This window comes from Ammospiza nelsoni, chromosome 2 (genome assembly GCF_027579445.1).
Source record: "Ammospiza nelsoni isolate bAmmNel1 chromosome 2, bAmmNel1.pri, whole genome shotgun sequence".
NCBI classification, from domain to species: domain Eukaryota; kingdom Metazoa; phylum Chordata; class Aves; order Passeriformes; family Passerellidae; genus Ammospiza; species Ammospiza nelsoni.
The window spans coordinates 55,398,454-55,417,726 of record NC_080634.1 but is presented as its reverse complement, the minus strand read 5'-3'; the positions used below and the strand labels follow the sequence as shown (position 1 = coordinate 55,417,726).

Below are 19,273 nucleotides of genomic sequence, written 5' to 3'. Positions count from 1 at the left end.
TAACTTCCTGTGTCTTGATAGCTATTACAAATGACAGCTCCTACTGCTGACATTCCTGCTATTTTTAATCAGATGTAAGTTAATGTCCTGTAAATTTTATTTATTTATTTATTTGAAACAAGTGCCTCATTCTGGCCAGCTCAGTTAAAGAGTTTGCACATCTTTGGAGCTGCGCAGGGGCTGCGTTGCTTCTCTGGCTGTCTGCAAGAGGCAGAAGTACTTGAAAGAAGCAAAAGCTGTCAGGAGACAAATACTGAGCAAGTTCCTCTAGAGTAACTTAAAACTTCTTTCTTGCACCCCTTTGAATTGATTCACGGCGTTTTAGCTCCCAGGGTCAGCTGTGCTTTTGCCTTAATATGCTTTAATGCATGTGTGGGGAAAGGTGGAGGGAAGCTCCACTCCTTTCTTCATCTTTGGGCAAAAGGATGGGAGGCCCCTGGCAGGCTTTGTGATTGGGAATGTGACTGTTGCAGTCCTTAAATCTGAATATCGAGGCTGGCAGGCTCAGGCTGCCCAGTCACACGTGGGCTTCTCTTTGAGGGGGATTGTGGTGATGATGGTGGAACTTGCACCATGTGAAGACTGTGACCTCTAGGAGGAGGAAGCCTAATCTGGAAGTTGATTAGAGCTTTTTGGGTTTGAGGGATTACCACAGAGCAGAGGAGGCCTAATGTTTTCTTTTCTGAACTGATAAGAGTGACACAGTGTCCTCCCTGGGACATCTCCTGTTCCACCTGGTAAAAGGCACCTTGTGCCCAGAGCTTCCCTGTGTCAGGCTCTGCCCAGGGGAATGGAGACTGAATGAGGTCTGATCTCTGAGCAGCCATGGTAAGGCCAGTTTCCTTGTGTATTTCAAATGGAAAGATAGAGTAATGAGGGGTAATTTATTAGACCTAGTTGGTAGGAGAAATCTAGCACCCAAAATGTCTAACAAAGCTCATTTTTGCACAAGTGTCCCACTCTGGAAGCTGTCTTATTTTGTGTCCACCTCTTATTTGGGGTTCTGCACCTCTAGCAGCAGGTGTGTACGTAGAAGATCTCAAGCCACAATGGTGCTGCTAATCTTCCTTTCCATTGTCCTCACTGTAATATTTTACTGCTTAAAAAAAAAAAAAGGACGTTTGGGTGTAGTGATGAATGCTGGTGCTTCAGAGCTCTTGGGCTTTACTCTGTTAATTCCATTCTTGTCATTAAAAACATGGCTTTTTCTTATCCTTTTTACTTTTCTTGTTTGTGAAGGAGGAAGGCAAATAAATACAGAGCTGATGACTTAAGTCACTGTTGCCAGATGACATTCTATGGGAATGTGGACTTGCCAGTATGTAGATTGTAAATAGTTCTTTGATTTAATAAGGGTCTCTTAAGTACAGAGCACAGCCTACAGTAGTGAGGGACTAGGAATGCTTCCAAAATGGGTGTGAGGGAAGAAATTGGCCTTTAGATTTCCCTCCTCTGAGTGCCCATCTTGTTCTGAGAAATACTGCTCTGCCTCCCATAGCCCAGTGAAAATTTTGAGCCTGTCTGGGGGTAACTGTTCAGAGTTGGGGGTACGTGTTTTGCAAGATTAGACGACTGGCTTTATAATACTGAGCAGATGTCATAAAACCCAGTGAGGAATGCCAGTGATTCTTGAACTGCGGCCCGAAGAACATCACAGCGAGCAGCATCTGAGGGGAAGACACTGGCATGAGCAGTGCAGCCACACAACAGGAGTCCTCTGTGTCCCAAGGAAATCAGCTAAAATCCCTTTGAAGTATTAACCTCACCTTTTGCAATAGGGTGGCTGCAAGTGGCCAGACAGTGGAGAGGGGCAGTGCACGCTGGATTATGGCCAGAGGCTGTCCTGAAATTTGGATGAGGGTGTTTTGCTGGCTTTGGAGTAGTAAATTGTGTTATATAAAATCTGCTAGGCTGTGGGAGCAAACTTCAGTTGGAAAGAGCTCTCCTGTAGAGAGTGTGCTGGTGGTCTGACCTGCTTCTGTGGTGGGGGAAAATAAGTACCAAGGCAAACTGTGTTCTAAGAAGCTGGGGAGAAACATAATACCTAGTTTATGTGGTGCCTCTTTGGGATGTACAAAGAGGAGTAGTTAAATATATATAATTGCTTCTTGTGAACTTGGAGTATAAAAACACAAAGAGAAATTAACAAATATTGACTGTATAAAGCAATATCCTTTACATATTTGCAGATATGCTGGAGCTTAATGAGAACTTAAATATGATCCTATTTAGCTATTTTAACAAAAATGTAAGAAATCAATTCTTTTCTGCTACTGCTTTGTTATCAGGAAAATTGTATTATATTTCCTTTTCATATATAAGACAGATAAAGGGTAAATTGGCTAGAGGAAACATAAATAGTAAAACAGTGACTATGTACTGGACTGCATTCAGATGCAAAAGAAACTAAGGGAAAGATAAATGTCAGTTTCTTCTTTCCTCAGTTTCTCCTGTTTACTACATCAACATCAGATATTTACAGCACTAGGTGAAATTCATGCTGTGGTTGCTGTTTTTAAGCTGACACTGTCCCCTTACAAATTCTAATTACCCATTAGACGCAAGAAATAGTTTCTAAAGATGACCTAAGCCAAACAAAAAAATCCACTTAACTTTGTTTTAGTTTTCTTTTAGTAGTTTGGGGGGCTGTATAAAATTTTGCTAGTATATCCTTGCACTTGTTATAGTCAAAAAAAAGATCAAATACATGGTGAGATGTAGCCTAAGATACCATTCAGCCTGTAAATAAAAGGTTTTGCCCTTCTTTTCACAAGCCTTGCAGCTTCCTCAAGCCAGGGATTTCCTGTGGGGCACAGCTAACCCTGCTGCAGAGGAAGCTTGCTGCTTTCATTGACTCTTTGTTTCTGAAAAACTGATACTCAGTGACATCCATGACGACAAAATGTGAGTCCTGTACTCCTTTGCTTGCTAAATGAAAAGACTGCCTCTGCTATTCTAATGCAAGTGTAATAAGGAGATATTTAATTTTTTGTATTCTACACAAAGGCTTGGTCAACAGAACTTTTAATAATGTTGGATCTGTACATCTCCTTTGATATGTTGCTTCTCAAGGTATGAAATACAGACAGCCCTCGAGCTTCTCCAGGCATGGCCAGCCCATGGGCAGCACAGTGGATGGGGCAAGCGTCCTGAACTTAGCCTGTGTCTCCAGTACATCCTGCTTTGCTTTACTTGCCTCAGTTTTAACTCATTTTCAAATGTTTGCTTGTAAATCCGTCACGTCTTCACAATCATTCCAGCCTTTTAGGCTGTCAGTGGTTTTGTGGGAGCAAATAGCCTTAATTCATGAAAATGGAGATCTGTGGCTCCCTAGCAAAGTATCCAGCTGAAACCAAACATACAGGTCTAGGTTTGCTTGTGCCTTTACCTAGACAAGTGACAGAGATCTGCTTTAATAATGCAGGTATTTCAGTCTGTAAAACTTACGTGGCTTCTCAAGCAGGGATCTTTACAGTTGTTTCACTTAACCAGTTAAAGCTTTTTGAGTAATCCTCTCTGGGGTTTTCGACTGTGCTTTTTTTCTTGGAAGTTCTCTGTGTGCTCTCAAAGGCCAATGCAAAAAATCAACCCTATTTTCTACTACAACGTGTTTTCACCTCTGTAGTTTGCATTTAAGACCTTGGCCTACTTCTGACCTTATTGCTTCTAATTGGTAAGAGCATATTTCCAGTGTTGCTTTTAAGATGATCTGCTAGTCTAATTAGCATTGATATATTTAGCATGTATAGACTTTTGTACCTCTTCATTAGAGCTAACAAATGTCAGTAAGAGGCAGTTTAGTTTGAGAAAGGAAAAGAGCTGGGGGGAAAGATTTCTATAAAGAGTGCTGTAGTCTTTGTGATGAATTGGGTGTAACAGTGGAGAGTGGCAGAGGTGAAACAGGCTGTCTGTTAAACAGGAAATGAGTGATTAACATTTTTTGTCCTACTGATCATAATTATTCCCACTGGCTGAAAAAAAAATAAACACCGCTTAGTCTCTCTTTACTATAGCTGCAGATTAAAATTTTGAGCTATTAGTCATTCTGACATTGTATGCATGAACTGCTACTTTATTACTTAAATTTTTTTTTTTCAGTTCAGTGAACTTTGCCTATAACTTTGATTCCTGTTTTCCTTTCAATAACCTGCTTTTGCTCTGCATTTGAGGACAGCTTTTCCTCAGACCGCTATGGCTGTGTGCTGCCCGTGTCCCTGCATTCCTGGTCACTGCATTAGAGCCCACAGTGAATATTTGTGAAAGGGCTATCTGCCCACCACGGGTCACAGCAGCCTTCCTCAGGGCTTGATGGACTACAGGTGATTCCATGCTTTGAACTCCTTTGAAGGGCAGGGCACACCTTAGCAGTGGTGCACGGTGCTCACCTAGACTGCGCTGTTGTTCATTCCATCTGGTGTTGGCATAATGCAGGTGTTCCCTCACCTTTCCTGAACAAAAGATGCAGGCTGTTGTACGTGCAATGGCAGTATTTTGTGGGACTGATTTGAAAGACTGATTATTTCCCTGACCTCTGATGTTTTATTAATTGAGTCCTTTACCAGCTTTTGTGTGATAGCGCCTGGTCTCTCAGGTTATTCACAAGTCCTCCTGCTTTGCTGGTTTTGTGTTACTGACGTAATTGCACAGGCTGCTTGTGAAGGCCAGAGGTCTGAGAGTGCTTAAGGAGAGCAGAGAAGCCCTAGTTTGAAGGGCATTCTGACTTTGAAATATTCCTCTTCAGTGAGGTCTCCTTGTTGGCCTCCTCTCTCACTGGTGAACTCGCTTCATCACGAGCTGTATATATCCATATATATGTTTCATATTTGTGGGAAAGAGAAATGCTTATTTATAAATATGGAACCCTTATATTTGTCAAACACTTGTTTTCCATCTGTTGGAATAGAAAGCTTGCAGCATCAGTTTTGTAAAGGCGGTATTAGAATTTGTCTGGATCACCAAAAATAGTTATCCCTGCAATCTTTGAATTATTTAATCTGATATTTATTTTTCTACACTTCACAACTTTTAATGCTATGATAAATGAAATCGATAAATGAAGCCATCATTTATCCTGATGGCTGTTTGCTTTTCTTTTTTTGTAATGACACTGTGGTGCCTTCTTATTGTTGCCTTTCTTTCATCTTTGAAAGTGGATAGATTTTAGACAAACCTGTTGGCTGTCTTGGTTCCCCAGATGATTTTACCAGAGGGATGAAGGTGTATTCAACAGAATTCATTTAAAAATCTCATTTTCTGTATATTTCTCTCTCTTGGACGTACAGAAAACATAGGAGTGATTAAAAGTTTTGGTTGGGGTCATCATGTGTGGAACAGTATCCAAGTATGTGCTTGCCCTGCGTGCACACTTGGCATACTGTGAACCTTGCTTGTGGTTTTTACTTTCATTCTTCCTAAATGCCTGTGTAGGGAGAGTAGGCAGTGTTATCATCTCATTAAAAATGTCCAAGCTGCCATTATGGTAAAGCGCTTTCAAGGAGTCTACCTAGGATGAGGAAGAGCATATAGGGTGTATTGGGAAATACTCAAATACTTGTCAACAGAGTTGCCTGCTCTGACATGTAGGCATGGACAGCCAAGTCTTAAACATCAATGTCTGAAGCTGGGTATGCATTTTCTGTTCCTACATGTTACCATGATCCAGAGATCCACTCCAGTGGTTGAGAAATCCCCTCCAGTCCCCGGTGGCCGCAGGATGCAACCACATTCAGTGTTCAAAGCTTTTTAGTCTTTGACAGCTAAGGAATCACAGGATAGTATAAATCTGTGAACTTGAATGCAGAAAGTACAGGACTTAAATTAATGCCACTCACATGTGGCCACAGGAAGCCCCTTTGTGTTCAGGACACATGGATAACAACCATATAGCAGTAACACACACTCCCTCCTGTTCTTGTACATTCACACATGGAAAAAGGGATGCATTGCTGAAATCTTACCACATGGAACAGTTTATGGAAGTGTCTCCATGTTTGGAGGTGGTGTTTCATAGGTAGTGGTCTGGGAAGGACTCTCACTATGCAACCACATGTAATGGAAAGCACAGAGAAACAGTGCAAGGTCCCCCTAGGAAGAGAGAAGTATTTCCTCACTTTTTCCAGCTGATACTTCTTAACTGCTTAACAGTGCAGGAGGAAAAATGAAGTCAAACAAAAGCACCTCCCCAAGAACAAAGGACCCAAAAAAGCATGACCTGTTTGGGAGGAAATCCTGCCTTTCCACCTTCATGCAGCTGCAGGTGGCAAGTTTCCAGCATCTTCTAAATATGACTCTTTGACCTGAGGCTGAGTGGCATGCTTTCTGTCCATACTCTTATTGGACAACAGAGAAGGTTTCTGAGCTGTAATAAAAAAATACTACAACTGGGTGGCAAAATTAGCTGTTTCATTAGCGTTTGAGGCCTCTGGCACTGCAGTGTGGCTGTGTTGGTGAACATTGTTGTGTCAGAAAATGTGTGCTGTCTGTAGACCAAGTGCTTATGACTATCCAGCACTAGCTCTGAGGCAAATCCAAGCTCCATGTGCAGCATCAGCATCTGACCTTTTTGTATCTCATAGTTACTAGGTAAGACAAACAGGATTGCCTTACACCAGACTGTGTAAGACACCAAAGGAAATTCTGGTAGGTCTGGAGTTACCAATGTTTTCTTTCCTCCTTGGGCTCTTCATCCAAGTGCCATAAACCTGGCAGCGTGATTGGAAACCACAGCAAAATGGGCACAGGCAGTGCAGCTATTGCAGGCAGACCTGCCTGTTTTGCCAGGCATGATCTAACTTAGCCTTGGAGAGGTGCCACATGGTGCCACTTGCCGTGGTCAGCCCCTGCTGCTGCTGTCCGGCTGTCTGTGCTGGAGGAGCTGTGAGCAAGTGTGCTGGAGAACTTCCTGGCCTCTGCACACTTTCCTAGGAGTGTTAATGACTTCTTCTTAGAGTGGTGCTTGCCACTGAGGCTCCAGGAGGAGGGTGATGTGAACATCTGGAACTGCTGTAGAGCTCCTATACAAAGACCTAGAGAGACAGGTTGAAAGTCTTCTGTAAAAGCATATGGAAATCCTGGGGGATGGAATCTCCACTTCTCTGCTGCAAAACTTTTGCTTTGATGTTGTCACCACAAGGAGATGGTGCTGGCTCAGAAAGCTGCTGTAAGCTGTCATTAATATGATGTGCTACCACAGGTGATGGTAGAACAAGCTGGCAACTGGTGCAGGCCATCCCCTTGGAAGAGGTGTAGAAAGCAGTGGACTCCTGGGATGTTGTCTGAATGAAAACTTAGTGGGTAGTCATTAGACTGTTAATTTTAATGGAAATCCTAGATCTATGTGTGATAGAAGCAGTGCTGCTCCTGTGGCCTCCCAGTTTGTTATGACTGCATCTTCTTCCAGAGGCCAATTCCTTCTTTTGTTACTTGTTGTTTGATCTCCCTGAGATGCCATGGTAGGTCTTAGAGCAATGCTGTCAGCATATGCACCTTGATAGCAAATGCACTTGTTTATGTAAAGTGTATTGACTCTCACATCCATTCCCCACTCTCCCTTTTGTCGCTCTTCTGGCACTCTGGTGGGATGAGAGCTGCCTGTACCCATGGATGAAAGTATGAGGGCGGGAGAGACCATGAGCACTTGTAGGTGCTTTTACAAATTTGGGGTCTTGCATCACCCCAGATAATCACAAATTCACAGCTAGGTCCTGCTTGGAGAGGTTTGCAGTTGGGTTAAAGAGGAGCTCTGCTTCCCTCTGCCTTTGGTGTTCCAGTGTCTGGGGTGGAAGAAAGATGGTCAAGTGTCACTGTATGGTCTCACTTCAGTAAGCACAATGTTGTCAAGTTTAACTGAGCAACTGAGTTTTCAGGTATTTAGTGAAACACCAACAAAATTTACTAAAAAAATTAATTAAATACCTCAACTTCAGTTGGGATAGGGATATAATTTTTCTCAGCAATTAGTCAAGTTTAGCTTGAGTTGCATGTTTTGCTATTTATATCTTGGGTTTAAATGCAGTATTGGATATCGGTAGTGCTGTTGGAAATGTCAGAAGTACAGCTGAATTATATAAATATGTAGATTCAAGGGAATAATTATCTTGGCTTCATGAGTTTTATTAGCTGGGATGTGCTCTTCACATGGCATTTAGCTGATACTGGTTTTGTGTATTTTGAGTCTTAAATCAGCAAGTAGCAGTAAGCATGTCCACAGTTCCTGGTCTGAATGCTGAAGTAAGTTTATCTTAGAGGCAAAAGCTCAATCCCAGGAAGCTCTCCACAGGTGGCAGCAGCCCTGCTGCCATCCTGACCCAGATTTTGATAAAATTCCAGAGCAGTTACACCCAGTGCGATCTGGCGTGAACTGCTGCTGTGCAAAGACCCGCTTCAAAATGCAGACTCTTGCTTTTGGAGTCATTCAGGCCAGGTTTTGGGAGGCTTTGCTTCAAAGTCCAGGTGAAGCCCATGGCTGAAGGCATTTCCCCAGCATGCTGGCGCTGGTGGTGCCGCCACACACCCCAGCCACTAACAGCTGCGCCATTCCTCCAGCTGCCAAGATCCACTGCTGAAACTATACTTTTTTATCAGGTCATGTTTGCATCTGGCAAGGGTTTGTAGACACAACATCATTAACAGCAGTGCATATTTTCACAAGATTTACCTCTTCAACACTTTTTCCAAGTTAGTAAATCATAGCTTCTTTAATGTCCTGCTGGCTGCGTGAAAAACAGGAATTTATGTAACAAGCTCTGGGCCGCAAACCTTTTCCTGTTAGGAAAATTTTTTTTTCATTGCTGGCAGAGTTAGGAGACAGCTCTGTTACTCAAAGAGCGACCTCAAATGTCCTCGGTACAATAATACCAGATTATAACGTTTTTGATGACTAAGGAATAGCAGCGATTTTTTAAATATTTAACACTTGTGTAGCAGAGAGGAGGGAGCTGAGCCTCATCACGGTGTTTTCCCTGCCCGATGTTTTGTGTGTTTGGTATGACTATTTTGATAGTAAACAGTGATCCTGAGCCAACCGGGTATGTTTACAAAATACAGTAAAAAAATGAACTGGCGCAGGAGGTTTTTTAATCAACAGAGCAACTTTCTTGCGACATTTGTAGAGCTGGACCTGTGTCAGGCACAGATTCGTCTGTGGCCCTTGAGTGAAAACAAGGGGCTGCGCCAGGCCGGCCTCACAAGGCTTCCCGGGCAGCCCCTGGGGTGCGGCAAGTCCAAAGATGGACTTCCAGGCTTTCCCTCCCTATGGGTTTGCTGCACCTGGTGCAAATAAAACTCCAAGGCCTTCCCTAGCACCCTGTTGCTAGATCAGAGATAGTATTTTGGTTGTAAGATTACTTGAAGCGAAGAAATATGGTCTTACTTTTAGTTTCTAGAATGGCTTCCTTTTGAAATTGAGTAAGGAAACACTCAAATCAGAGTTGTCATAGAATGCTTTGGGTTGAAGGAGACCTTAAAGACCATCTAATTCCAGCCCTCCTGCCATGGGCAGGGTTGCCTTCCACTAGACCAGGTGGCTCCAAGCTCCATCCAGCCTGGCCTTGAACACTGCCAGGGATGGGGAATGTTTGATGGCGTCTTTTTAACTGGGATAACTTGTAAAGATGGTTCTTCAGAGGAGAGGTTGGAAAGGCTTCTCAGTTCAGGTGCATGGTTTGACTCAGTGCTGTGCTGGTTGAACAGTCAGTGCCTTGAGGCCATGCTCTGCCATCTTCTGATGTTAAGGAGCGTCTTGTGCCCCTCTTTGGGGTGCAGCTGTGCTTCTGGGGGCATAGTCTCAAGTCAGTAGCACCTGTAAGGTGTTGCAGGACTGTAACACCTCCTTGCTGCCCTCATCTACTGAAAGTCTCCTCTGTGATCCCAGAGTAACCACCTCTGTTGAGCTCAGCAGAGGGCCAGTCCTGCTTTGTCTGTTCTGCTTTCTGTGGTCCAAAGCATATCATGGCTTTTGCAGGGAATTTGAGCCTGTTGTCTCTGGTTTAAGCCATGAGATGACTGTTCATGCCTGGAATGCCTACTTAAGATCTTTAGACAAGTTGCTGAAAATTACTCTGAATGGAAGGCAGATAGTGAATTACTGATTTCTCTGCCATTGAGGACTATTCTGGTTTTAAACATTTATTTAATGTGTTGTTTTGTGGTTCCCTTCTCCTTGTTCTACATGAATTGGAGTCCTAGCATAGACCATGGTACTGTTTTACCCTTCTATTAACATCTATGGCTGCCTGTTTCAGCACTCTTTGAACTTGTGGCCTTTTGTTAGCAATTGTGTCAAGATGCAGGAAAACTTTTCTGTTGATACAATGTTTTTTACATGTGCTCAGCAGAAAATTATAGGAGCAAAATAGGGTTTTTTACAGCTTGGAAGTGCAAAGATTAGTCTCTTATTAACAGGTCAGCCTGTGGCCTTCCATTTTGGATTTTTTTAAATTTTATTTGTCTGTATTTAAGAACAAAACATGAAACATTACTCATGGCTGAGGAGGTCAAAAAAAGATCCAGTACTTCCAGCCATTCTTGGTGCAAGATATCTGGTGCCCTCAGGTATTTGAAGAGTCAATTTTCCATATTAAAATGTTGATTTTGAAAGAGGACGATGATTTTAAGACTAAGGGTTTCATTACAAGCTTGTCTATGTTCTTACATGCCTTTATCTTCTATGATTTCTTAGGCAATTTATGATGTTTACTTATAAAAATTATAACCTAATCCTCCACTAGTTTTCTATATGTATTTTCTCATATAACACAAACAATATAAACCTCACTAATGCTCAGTGGCAATAGTGACAGTTTGTGTGTTGCATGTCTGTAGGGTTTTGGGATGTGCAGGATGAAAATCCATTACAAGGACCATAGAACAGGATCTAACATTTCTGAACTTTGCATAAAATAATAATAAAAAAAATCCATAAATACAGTAAAGTTCACTCATTAGATGACTCACTTCAGTCATCTTCTTGATCTTCTGGCTTATTTTTTCTCCTTTATGTGGAATTTTTATTTCAGAATGGTTCCTGCAGTTTTATTGAACTTTTTATAATGTCAGATGTGATGGAGGAAGATGACAGACAAATTGACATGGTGACTCTTTGCAAGCTTGTTTCAGCCAGTTCAGAGCGATGAGGAGATAAAAGAGGTTTCCAGGCTGGCATGTTTTCTTATTTAATGATTACCCCTGTGTTTTCTAACAAAATGAGAGTATGCTTACAAAAGCAGGTGTTAGTATGCCATAAAAGATGCATGTCTTCTCCATTTCTTACATGCTATTCTGTTTTTCAGAATTCAATCCGTCACAACCTGTCTCTGCACAGCAAGTTCATCAGAGTGCAGAATGAAGGAACAGGGAAGAGTTCCTGGTGGATGCTCAATCCTGAAGGAGGGAAGAGTGGCAAATCTCCTAGGAGGCGAGCAGCATCCATGGATAACAACAGCAAGTTTGCCAAAAGCAGAGGCAGAGCTGCCAAGAAAAAAGCATCCCTTCAGTCTGGTCAAGAGGGAAATGGTGACAGCCCCGGGTCACAGTTCTCAAAGTGGCCTGCAAGTCCCAGCTCTCACAGTAACGACGACTTTGATAACTGGAGTACATTTCGACCTAGAACGAGCTCTAATGCTAGCACAATTAGTGGAAGACTTTCTCCTATTTTGCCAGAGCAAGATGACCTTGGAGATGGGGATGTGCACTCCATGGTATACCCATCATCAACCACCAAAATGACTTCTACTCTACCAAGCCTTTCAGAAATGAGTAATTCTGAGAACATGGAAAATCTTTTGGATAATCTCAATCTCTTATCACCTAATACATCAATGACTGTGTCAACCCAGTCTTCATCTGCCACCCTGATGCAGCAAACACCAGGTTACTCATTCGCATCCTCGACCACAAGTATAGGTTCACCAAATCCTGACTACAGGAAATTCACTTACGCTCAAGCTAGCATGAGCTCCTTGTCCCAGATTCCTATGCAGACTCTCCAAGACAGTAAGCCAAGCTACGGATCGATGAGCCAATACAACTGTCCTGCGGGACTTCTGAAGGAGTTGCTGACCTCCGACTCTCCGCCGCACAACGATATCCTGGCATCGGTGGACACTGGTGTTTCCCAGGCTGGCGGCAGGGCGCTGGGCCAGAGCGTGCTGATGGTCGCCAACTCGGTGGTGCCCAACTATGGCAGCCAGCCGCCCCACAACAAAATGATGAACCCCAACGCCCGCCCTCACCAGGGACATAACCAGCCAGCAGTCAATGGCCGTGCCTTGTCACACACAGTGAACACCATGTCGCACACGTCGGGGCTAAACCGCCTGTCGACAGTGAAGACTTCGCTACAAGTGCCTATGAGTCACCCGATGCAGATGAATGCCATGAATCCGTATGCCCCTGTTAACAGTTGTAATGGCTACGGGAGGGTGGGAATTGTTTCCCTCCACCAGGAGAAGCTTCCCAGTGACTTAGATGACATGTTAATTGAACGGTTGGACTGTGACATGGAGTCGATTATCCGTAATGACCTTATGGATGGAGAAACGTTAGATTTTAACTTTGACAGTGTATTGCCTAACCAAAGTTTTCAGCACAGCGTAAAGACAACCACACACAGTTGGGTGTCAGGCTAGGATGTAGTAGGAGGTAAGCTGTGCTTTTCATAATAAGTCTGCAAAACAGCTAAAGGGAAAAGAAAGAAATGTCAAGATGCTTAAAATCTGGGAGTTCTTCTGTGTTGGCCTGTGAACTCCCTCGGTAACAGTCAGTCGCTTTCCAGTCCTTTGTTAGTTTGAGAGTCAGGTTTGCACTGGTGCATTAGGACTGTCAAGTACCAACTTCTCTTACTTCATGTGGAGCACTAATGTTTTGTCATCGATGTTCTAAACAAAAAACTTGCTGGTTACTAGCCAGTAATGAATATTTTTTTCCCCCCATTTAAATATCTTAAAGCTAGCTTGAGCATATTTTAATAGATTTATTCATCTGTTGTGAATGTTAATTTGTTCTTTTTTGTTTTTTTTTTCTTTCTTCCTAGGCTATGGTTAAATTCTCCAGACTTGTCTGACAGCAGGAACTGAGAAAAGCAGTACAAAGATGTCCTTCACCTTTCTTTTTAATTTTCTTGACAAAGCTGTGCACATGCACTAACTTTTTTTGCTTTTTTGGTCTTTTTTTCCTTTTGCCTTCCTTTTGTCAGAGTTGGCAGCAGAGAGAGTATTTTCCTGTACAGGATGTTTGCCCAAGGTTTGCAGGTTATGTGCTGCTGTAGATAAGAACTGTGCCATTGGAAATTTCGTTACTCTGAAGTGCCAAATTCACTACACCATATAATCACAGCAAAGACTCTTACTTGCATCATGTTGTGCTTTCGGTTTTGTACAGTATGATCTGTAGAAGAAGAATTGTTTTTTAAGACTATCTGTTTCGGTCTAAGAAAAGTTTATAAACTTTTGTAAGAATACTGTGATGATCTCATGCCCTAAGTAAGTTTAACCTTCGTTGATGTTACCTGTGTTTTGATGAATTGAGATAACTGTGGACTTGCCTTGCAGCAGTACGAACTGCTTTATTTTACTCAAAATTGCCACACATTTCATATGGGAATAGAATAGCCTGTTGAATATGATCCTGCTAAACTCACTGACTATTCAAAGCAACCAGTAGGTTAAATGCCATTTGATAATTTACCTGTATTTGTGTAAATTTATGCAAGAATATATCTGGATTACGTTGTCAGATTAATCACTTTATTGTTGGGCTTAAGATAATTTTTGGAATACTTTGCAAGTTATTTTTCTTATAATTAAAATCTACTTTTGTTACATAGGCAACTTTAAAAAAAATAAATCTGAGATCTGGCAGCATTCATAACATCTTCATTTTGTACAGTATTTTAACTGGATTAAGTACATGTTTTTATAAATTTCCCTAGCACTTGGGAGTGCTAATAACAGAAAAGCTTATTAAGGATCTTGAATACAAAACATTTCTGTCCCTTTTTTTGTTGTGTGATGTATAAATATAGACAACTTTATGTTTAGAAATATTTAATCAGTTTTATATATGCATTTTTAGAAATGTCATCTGCTTCTATTACCATTTTAACTACCATGAAGTGTTAACTATTCATTGTTAAGATGCTTGTACAATGCTTCACATTTATATTTATTTCATGGAGGTCTCATAATGTTTGTACACTCAAGAGCAGGGCCTTTTGTGGAAAATGTGTAATGGTAGTAAAATTAAGGACAAAATTGTCATTTTTCTTAATTAGTACTATTGTAGGGTTCCTCAGTGTTTCTGTTTTAAAGCAGTAGATTTGAAGAGGCAAAAATGCTACTTTTGAGTGGGAGGCTAAAACTTTGACCTTATTGCAGGACAAAACATTACTTTTTTTCAAAAAGAAAGATAAAGTAAGTGGCAAAGTTATACAAATGCATGAGGTTTAGGATAGGGGAGAGCATTAATAACAGAGATCTTATTTCTGTGGAAAAACCTGGTCTTGCTGGAATAAGCACACTGACAGCTATTTGAGCTTTTTCAGGATTAGGTCTTAGAAGAATTGATTTCTGATTTTTTGTAATTGCATGATGCAGTTTTCATGGATGTGTGAATAAGAGGCCTCCCCTGTCTTTTCACTGGTTGCTACACAACATTTGTGTTACAGAAATCCTTGGAGCTTTTTTTTAATGCACTGACAGAATTAACACTTTGGGGTTTTTTTTGCTAGGGCTGCCAGTTATGAATAAGGAGAAACAAATATTTTTACACTGATTTTTCTTTTGTGTAAACAGCTCACAACCAGAAAATGTCCTAATTGAAACTCATCTTTCCTGTAGTGATGGTGTATGGTGGAGAAGGAGACAGGACGTGCCAAGTAAATGAAGTTTAGTAACAAGCCATATATTTAATGATCCTGTTATGACTTTCCTAAGGCTCTGCAATGTATTTATTGATGTGCTAGCATTTAGCTCCCTGTTGGGCTTAAATCACTACTAATTACAGCCGGTCCTACTTTTTTAGATACGCTATTACTGTTGTCAGGCAGTTCCAGAGCCTGATGTGATACAGGATCTTCCCCAGTGTGAAGTTGGTCTTTGAACTTGTTTTGAGCAAAATCAAATGTTCTTAGTGCCAAAGCCTGAATGAAGCCACCTGCTTTTACAGGCAGATATCTCCAGTAGCATCTTCCCCATCAAATGCCTAGTCTCTGAAACATGGTAGTAAATCCTGAGAGTGGAGCAAGTGGAGGGCTCATACAGGGGTTTCTGAAGATCGTTCTGTCTGATGCATGTGCAAAAATATTTGCTCCTAAATAGGCACTGATACACATAGGCCAGAGTTGTCATAAAATCCACCTCTGCATGTAAAGAAAGCAGTAATCAATGCTATGCTCCATGGGGATGCAGCTGAACTTGCTACATTTAACAATATACCTCCTGTTTATTATTTACTGCTACTGTATAACTTCCTGTAAACAGCTATTTTATTCCTTTCCTTTTATACCTATGAATAACATAAATATAGCCTTACCCTTAAATACAACAGTCTATAGAAAGCCCTTTTAATTATTGTGAGGAAACGGTTGTATGTAATCAGAGATTTGGGCTGCATGGTCTGTTTGGCTTTTTTTGGGGGTTGGGTTTTATTTTAATTTTGAGGGGGGGTTTTGTTCATTTGTTTGGGGTTTTTTGGTTCTGTTTTTGGGTGGTTTTTTTGTGGTGCCATTCTAATGTTTTGCAATTGTAATTCTGGAATACTGTGAAGTTGGTGAAGGAGCATGTTGTCTGCCTTGAAAACAAACATTATGTGACCTCTAGTTATAAATCCTTTTTCAGTAAAAGTACCAAGTTTCTGGAGTAACTTAGTTTGTCAGAATTGTTGTAAATGATTGGTTTGTGAATTGTGCAGATGATCTTACCTATGCAGCCTTGTTTTTGACTTTTCTCTGGTTTGTACTGTTATTAAAAGTTTATTGTATTATAGAGCTGTTGAAATATTTTAAATATAAAGATGTATTGTTTCCATAATATAGCTATATGATATATGTTTAGGTAGTAGATGCATTAATTGGAAAGCTCTGCTTTGATAAACTGACAGTTTGCCTACACTTAAAAGCAAAAATCATATTGCTTATTATTGGCTTAGGTCAACAGAGCATCCCTGAGAAGTTAAAATTGGACCAATTATAAAACAGTATAAAATTTGCACTTGTTAAACCACTGGATGTATGTTAGTACTTTTTTATTTTTTTACTGATTTGAAATTCCTATTTTCATTATGAAATTGCTAGGATTCTTAATTTATGACTGATTTTAAATAAGGTATTCTCATTATTATTATTATTATTATTTTGGTAATCATAATATAAGATGCAGCATGGTTTATGCAAGCAAAAAGCAAATTATTCAACATGAAAACTGGCCTCTTTTTTGAAGGTGTTCCACAAACCAGCAATATCTGAGAGATTGGCATGTACATACTGCTAGTTCTATTTGCGAGTGGTGTGACAGCTCTTCAACGCTTCACTGCTCTGACTTAGTCACATTGCAAAATTAAAATTCATATGTGGATATTTTCAGAAAAAGTGCCTGATGTACTTCTACAGACACATGAGAACAATCCCTGACAGTTTGTTGTATAAAGCCATAAATGTATATAAATTATGTTAAAAAGATTTTGTGTCCTTTCTTGTATACAGAGAATGAGATTTGTACCAGGATTCTACTTGTGATTAGTAATCCTTCTACTGAGATGTTGTCGTAATCACTTTCCTCACCGTGTAATCTTTTTAATGATGATGATCCCATTTGGACAATCCTGATGGCATTAGCAATTTTATACAGAAAAATACCTCATGGTACCAAGTCTTGCCTGGTGAGATGATAACATATTAATGAGCAAACACTAACTGCAGAATAGTTAACAAATTTTCCATTACTTGGTATAAAGGAATTTTTCTCTCTTCGCATTGCTTCTGCATTTGGAACTGTAGCAGGTACAGGAACCTAATAGGGCTGAGTTACCAGTGTTTAATCACAACCTAGTGTGCTAAAAGTAACTTGTTTACAAGTCTTTGAGACTAAACGCAAGAAGAATCCATGCCTGACTCCCAGGGCTCAGGAGACAGCTTTGTGTAGAGGTGTGTTGTTGCTGGAAGGTGCACGGAGCGGTGCCAGTGCTTCAACAAGCATAGTTCAGAGAAAATGGCAAAAAGTCCTGAAATCGTTTCAGAATGGGTATTTGTAAGTATAAGCTCTTAATAAAATTGCTATGACATGAGATGGTAATTAGTGTATCAGAATGTTATGTAATACATTATTAAAGAGTAATAAAAAAGGGGGATGTTAACATCCATCAAACCACAGGAAAGAATTAGTCTTTTAGTCCAAATTACATGTTAGAACCTAATGCTATTAGATGTGGAAGAGAGCGGGCCCAAATCCTCTTGGTCCACTTCCCCCTGGTTTTTGCCTCTGCCCCTCCAGAAGTCTGTACCTTTTCTCAGAGTAAGTTTTTTCCTGGCTGAACATTTGCCAGCCTTCCTGGTGCTGCTCCTTTTGCAGCCATGCTTCAGGCTGTGGTGATGGGAGCGCTGCTGATGCGAGTGAGTAGGGAGAACAGGAATGTCTAAATTTTTTTTTCAATTTTATTTTTTTTTAATTCAGATTGTGTTTCAAAATAGAGCTGGAAGAAAGGATGAGAGGCTGCCAAAACAGACAGCCAATAACACCCACGCCACAGTTGTCTTGTGAGGCCCATATCCCTGCTTGCCTGCAGGTGGGGAGGGAAGGGGTGGCAGAGAGCAGACTCTAAGTGAAGCGCTGGCAAAAATAAAATTGCTGGCAGTTTGATCTTAAAATGAGCAGAGGTAGACGTAAAGAACATGAAAGAACTAATTGCATGTAAAAATAGAAATATTTAAAGATAGCTAAAGAATAATTTCTGCTTGTTCCTTGCAGTTCCATCTTTATTTTAACTTCAACCTTTTTCCTTCAGTGTACATTTTGGAAGGGCTTTTGCATGTTAGGGGAAGCTGAGGATATCTTCCCTGACATTTTCAAAAGCCTGACTTCTAGAATGAGAGGGTTGAAAGATCCAAAGATACTCTATTTGGGTGTTTGTGACGCTGTTTTTGGAAAAGATGCACATCTAATTGGTACATGACTAGTTACTGTTGTCAGGAGAGATAGTCAAAGCTTGTCTCTTGGGAAGGGACTGGCTAGCAATTTATGCCAATCTGGCAACAAGGGATTTGAATCTGCTGATCAAGCAGGAAAACCTCAAAGCATCTTTGTGCTCTGAGTCAGTTCTACATCATTGTAATAAACATGTTTTTGAGTAGAAACGTCAACTACTATGTCACCTCGGTTGATAATCCAGTTAAAACTACAAATGACAAAAGGTCTTGCAGCCATTTACTGTGCAGCTGGTGTGCAAAGATGGGATTTGTGAAGATCCTTGAAAGGAATAACTTGCAGTGATCAGTGCCTGTGGTCATGCCCACTGCTGGAATTGCATGCAAATCCCTGTTCATTACCTGATTATGTTTTGCTTGGGATAATGTTCTGGCATGTGCCAAAATGATAGCTAAAATGAGGAGGCAGGGACAGTGCCCCATCTTACTTTATGTTCTTCTACTTGATGTTGGACCCTGGGGCATGCAGAAATTTTGCATATATTTTTTACGAGTAAACTTCTTGTGGGGATGTTTATCATTGACCTGATGGGAAAAGGGATGAGAGCTTCGTGCAGTACAACTGGAAGAGCATTGCAGGAAGCTTCTGATGGGTATAATAGGGCTGTGGAGGGAAGAATCAGACAAAGAGCTCATTCATAACTTGGAACCTCAACATTTTACATCCTTCCTCTCTGCTCATCTTTGGTTGCTCATGCCATCCTTATAAGAAGGGGCTTTTCCAAGAAAGATGAGTTGAGTGTTGGTCTCTTCTCCTAAGTAACAAGAAAAAAGAGGAAATGGCCTCAAGTTGCCCCAGGGGAGATTTAGTTTGGATATTAGGAAAAATTTCTTCACCATAAGGTTGTCAACCATTGGAACAGGCTGTCCAGGGAAGTGGTTGAGTCACCATCCCTGGAGGTATTTAAAAAGCTGTGTAGATGAGTCACTTAGGGACATGGTTTAGTGGTGGACTTGGCAGTGCTGAATTAATGGTTGGGCTGGATGATCTTAAAGCTCTTTTCCAACCTAAATGATTCTATGATTCTATGGTTATGTTTCTTCCTCAGCATCCTAGAGTGACGCCACCTGAACAGGCAA

At 41.0% G+C, this 19,273-nt stretch overlaps 1 protein-coding gene across 1 annotated transcript in view; it reads left to right on the top strand.

Moving 5' to 3' along the window:
- The window catches only part of FOXO1 (forkhead box O1), a 61,371-nt gene extending 44,086 nt beyond the window's left edge, over nt 1-17,285 (top strand). Inside the window, exons 2-3 of the mRNA XM_059493290.1 lie at nt 11,289-12,639; nt 13,031-17,285. Coding sequence (XP_059349273.1) covers nt 11,289-12,626 — 1,338 coding nt within the window. The 3' untranslated portion in view covers nt 12,627-12,639; nt 13,031-17,285. The remainder of the gene's footprint in view (nt 1-11,288; nt 12,640-13,030) is intronic.
- Nucleotides 17,286-19,273: the final 1,988 nt, after the last annotated feature.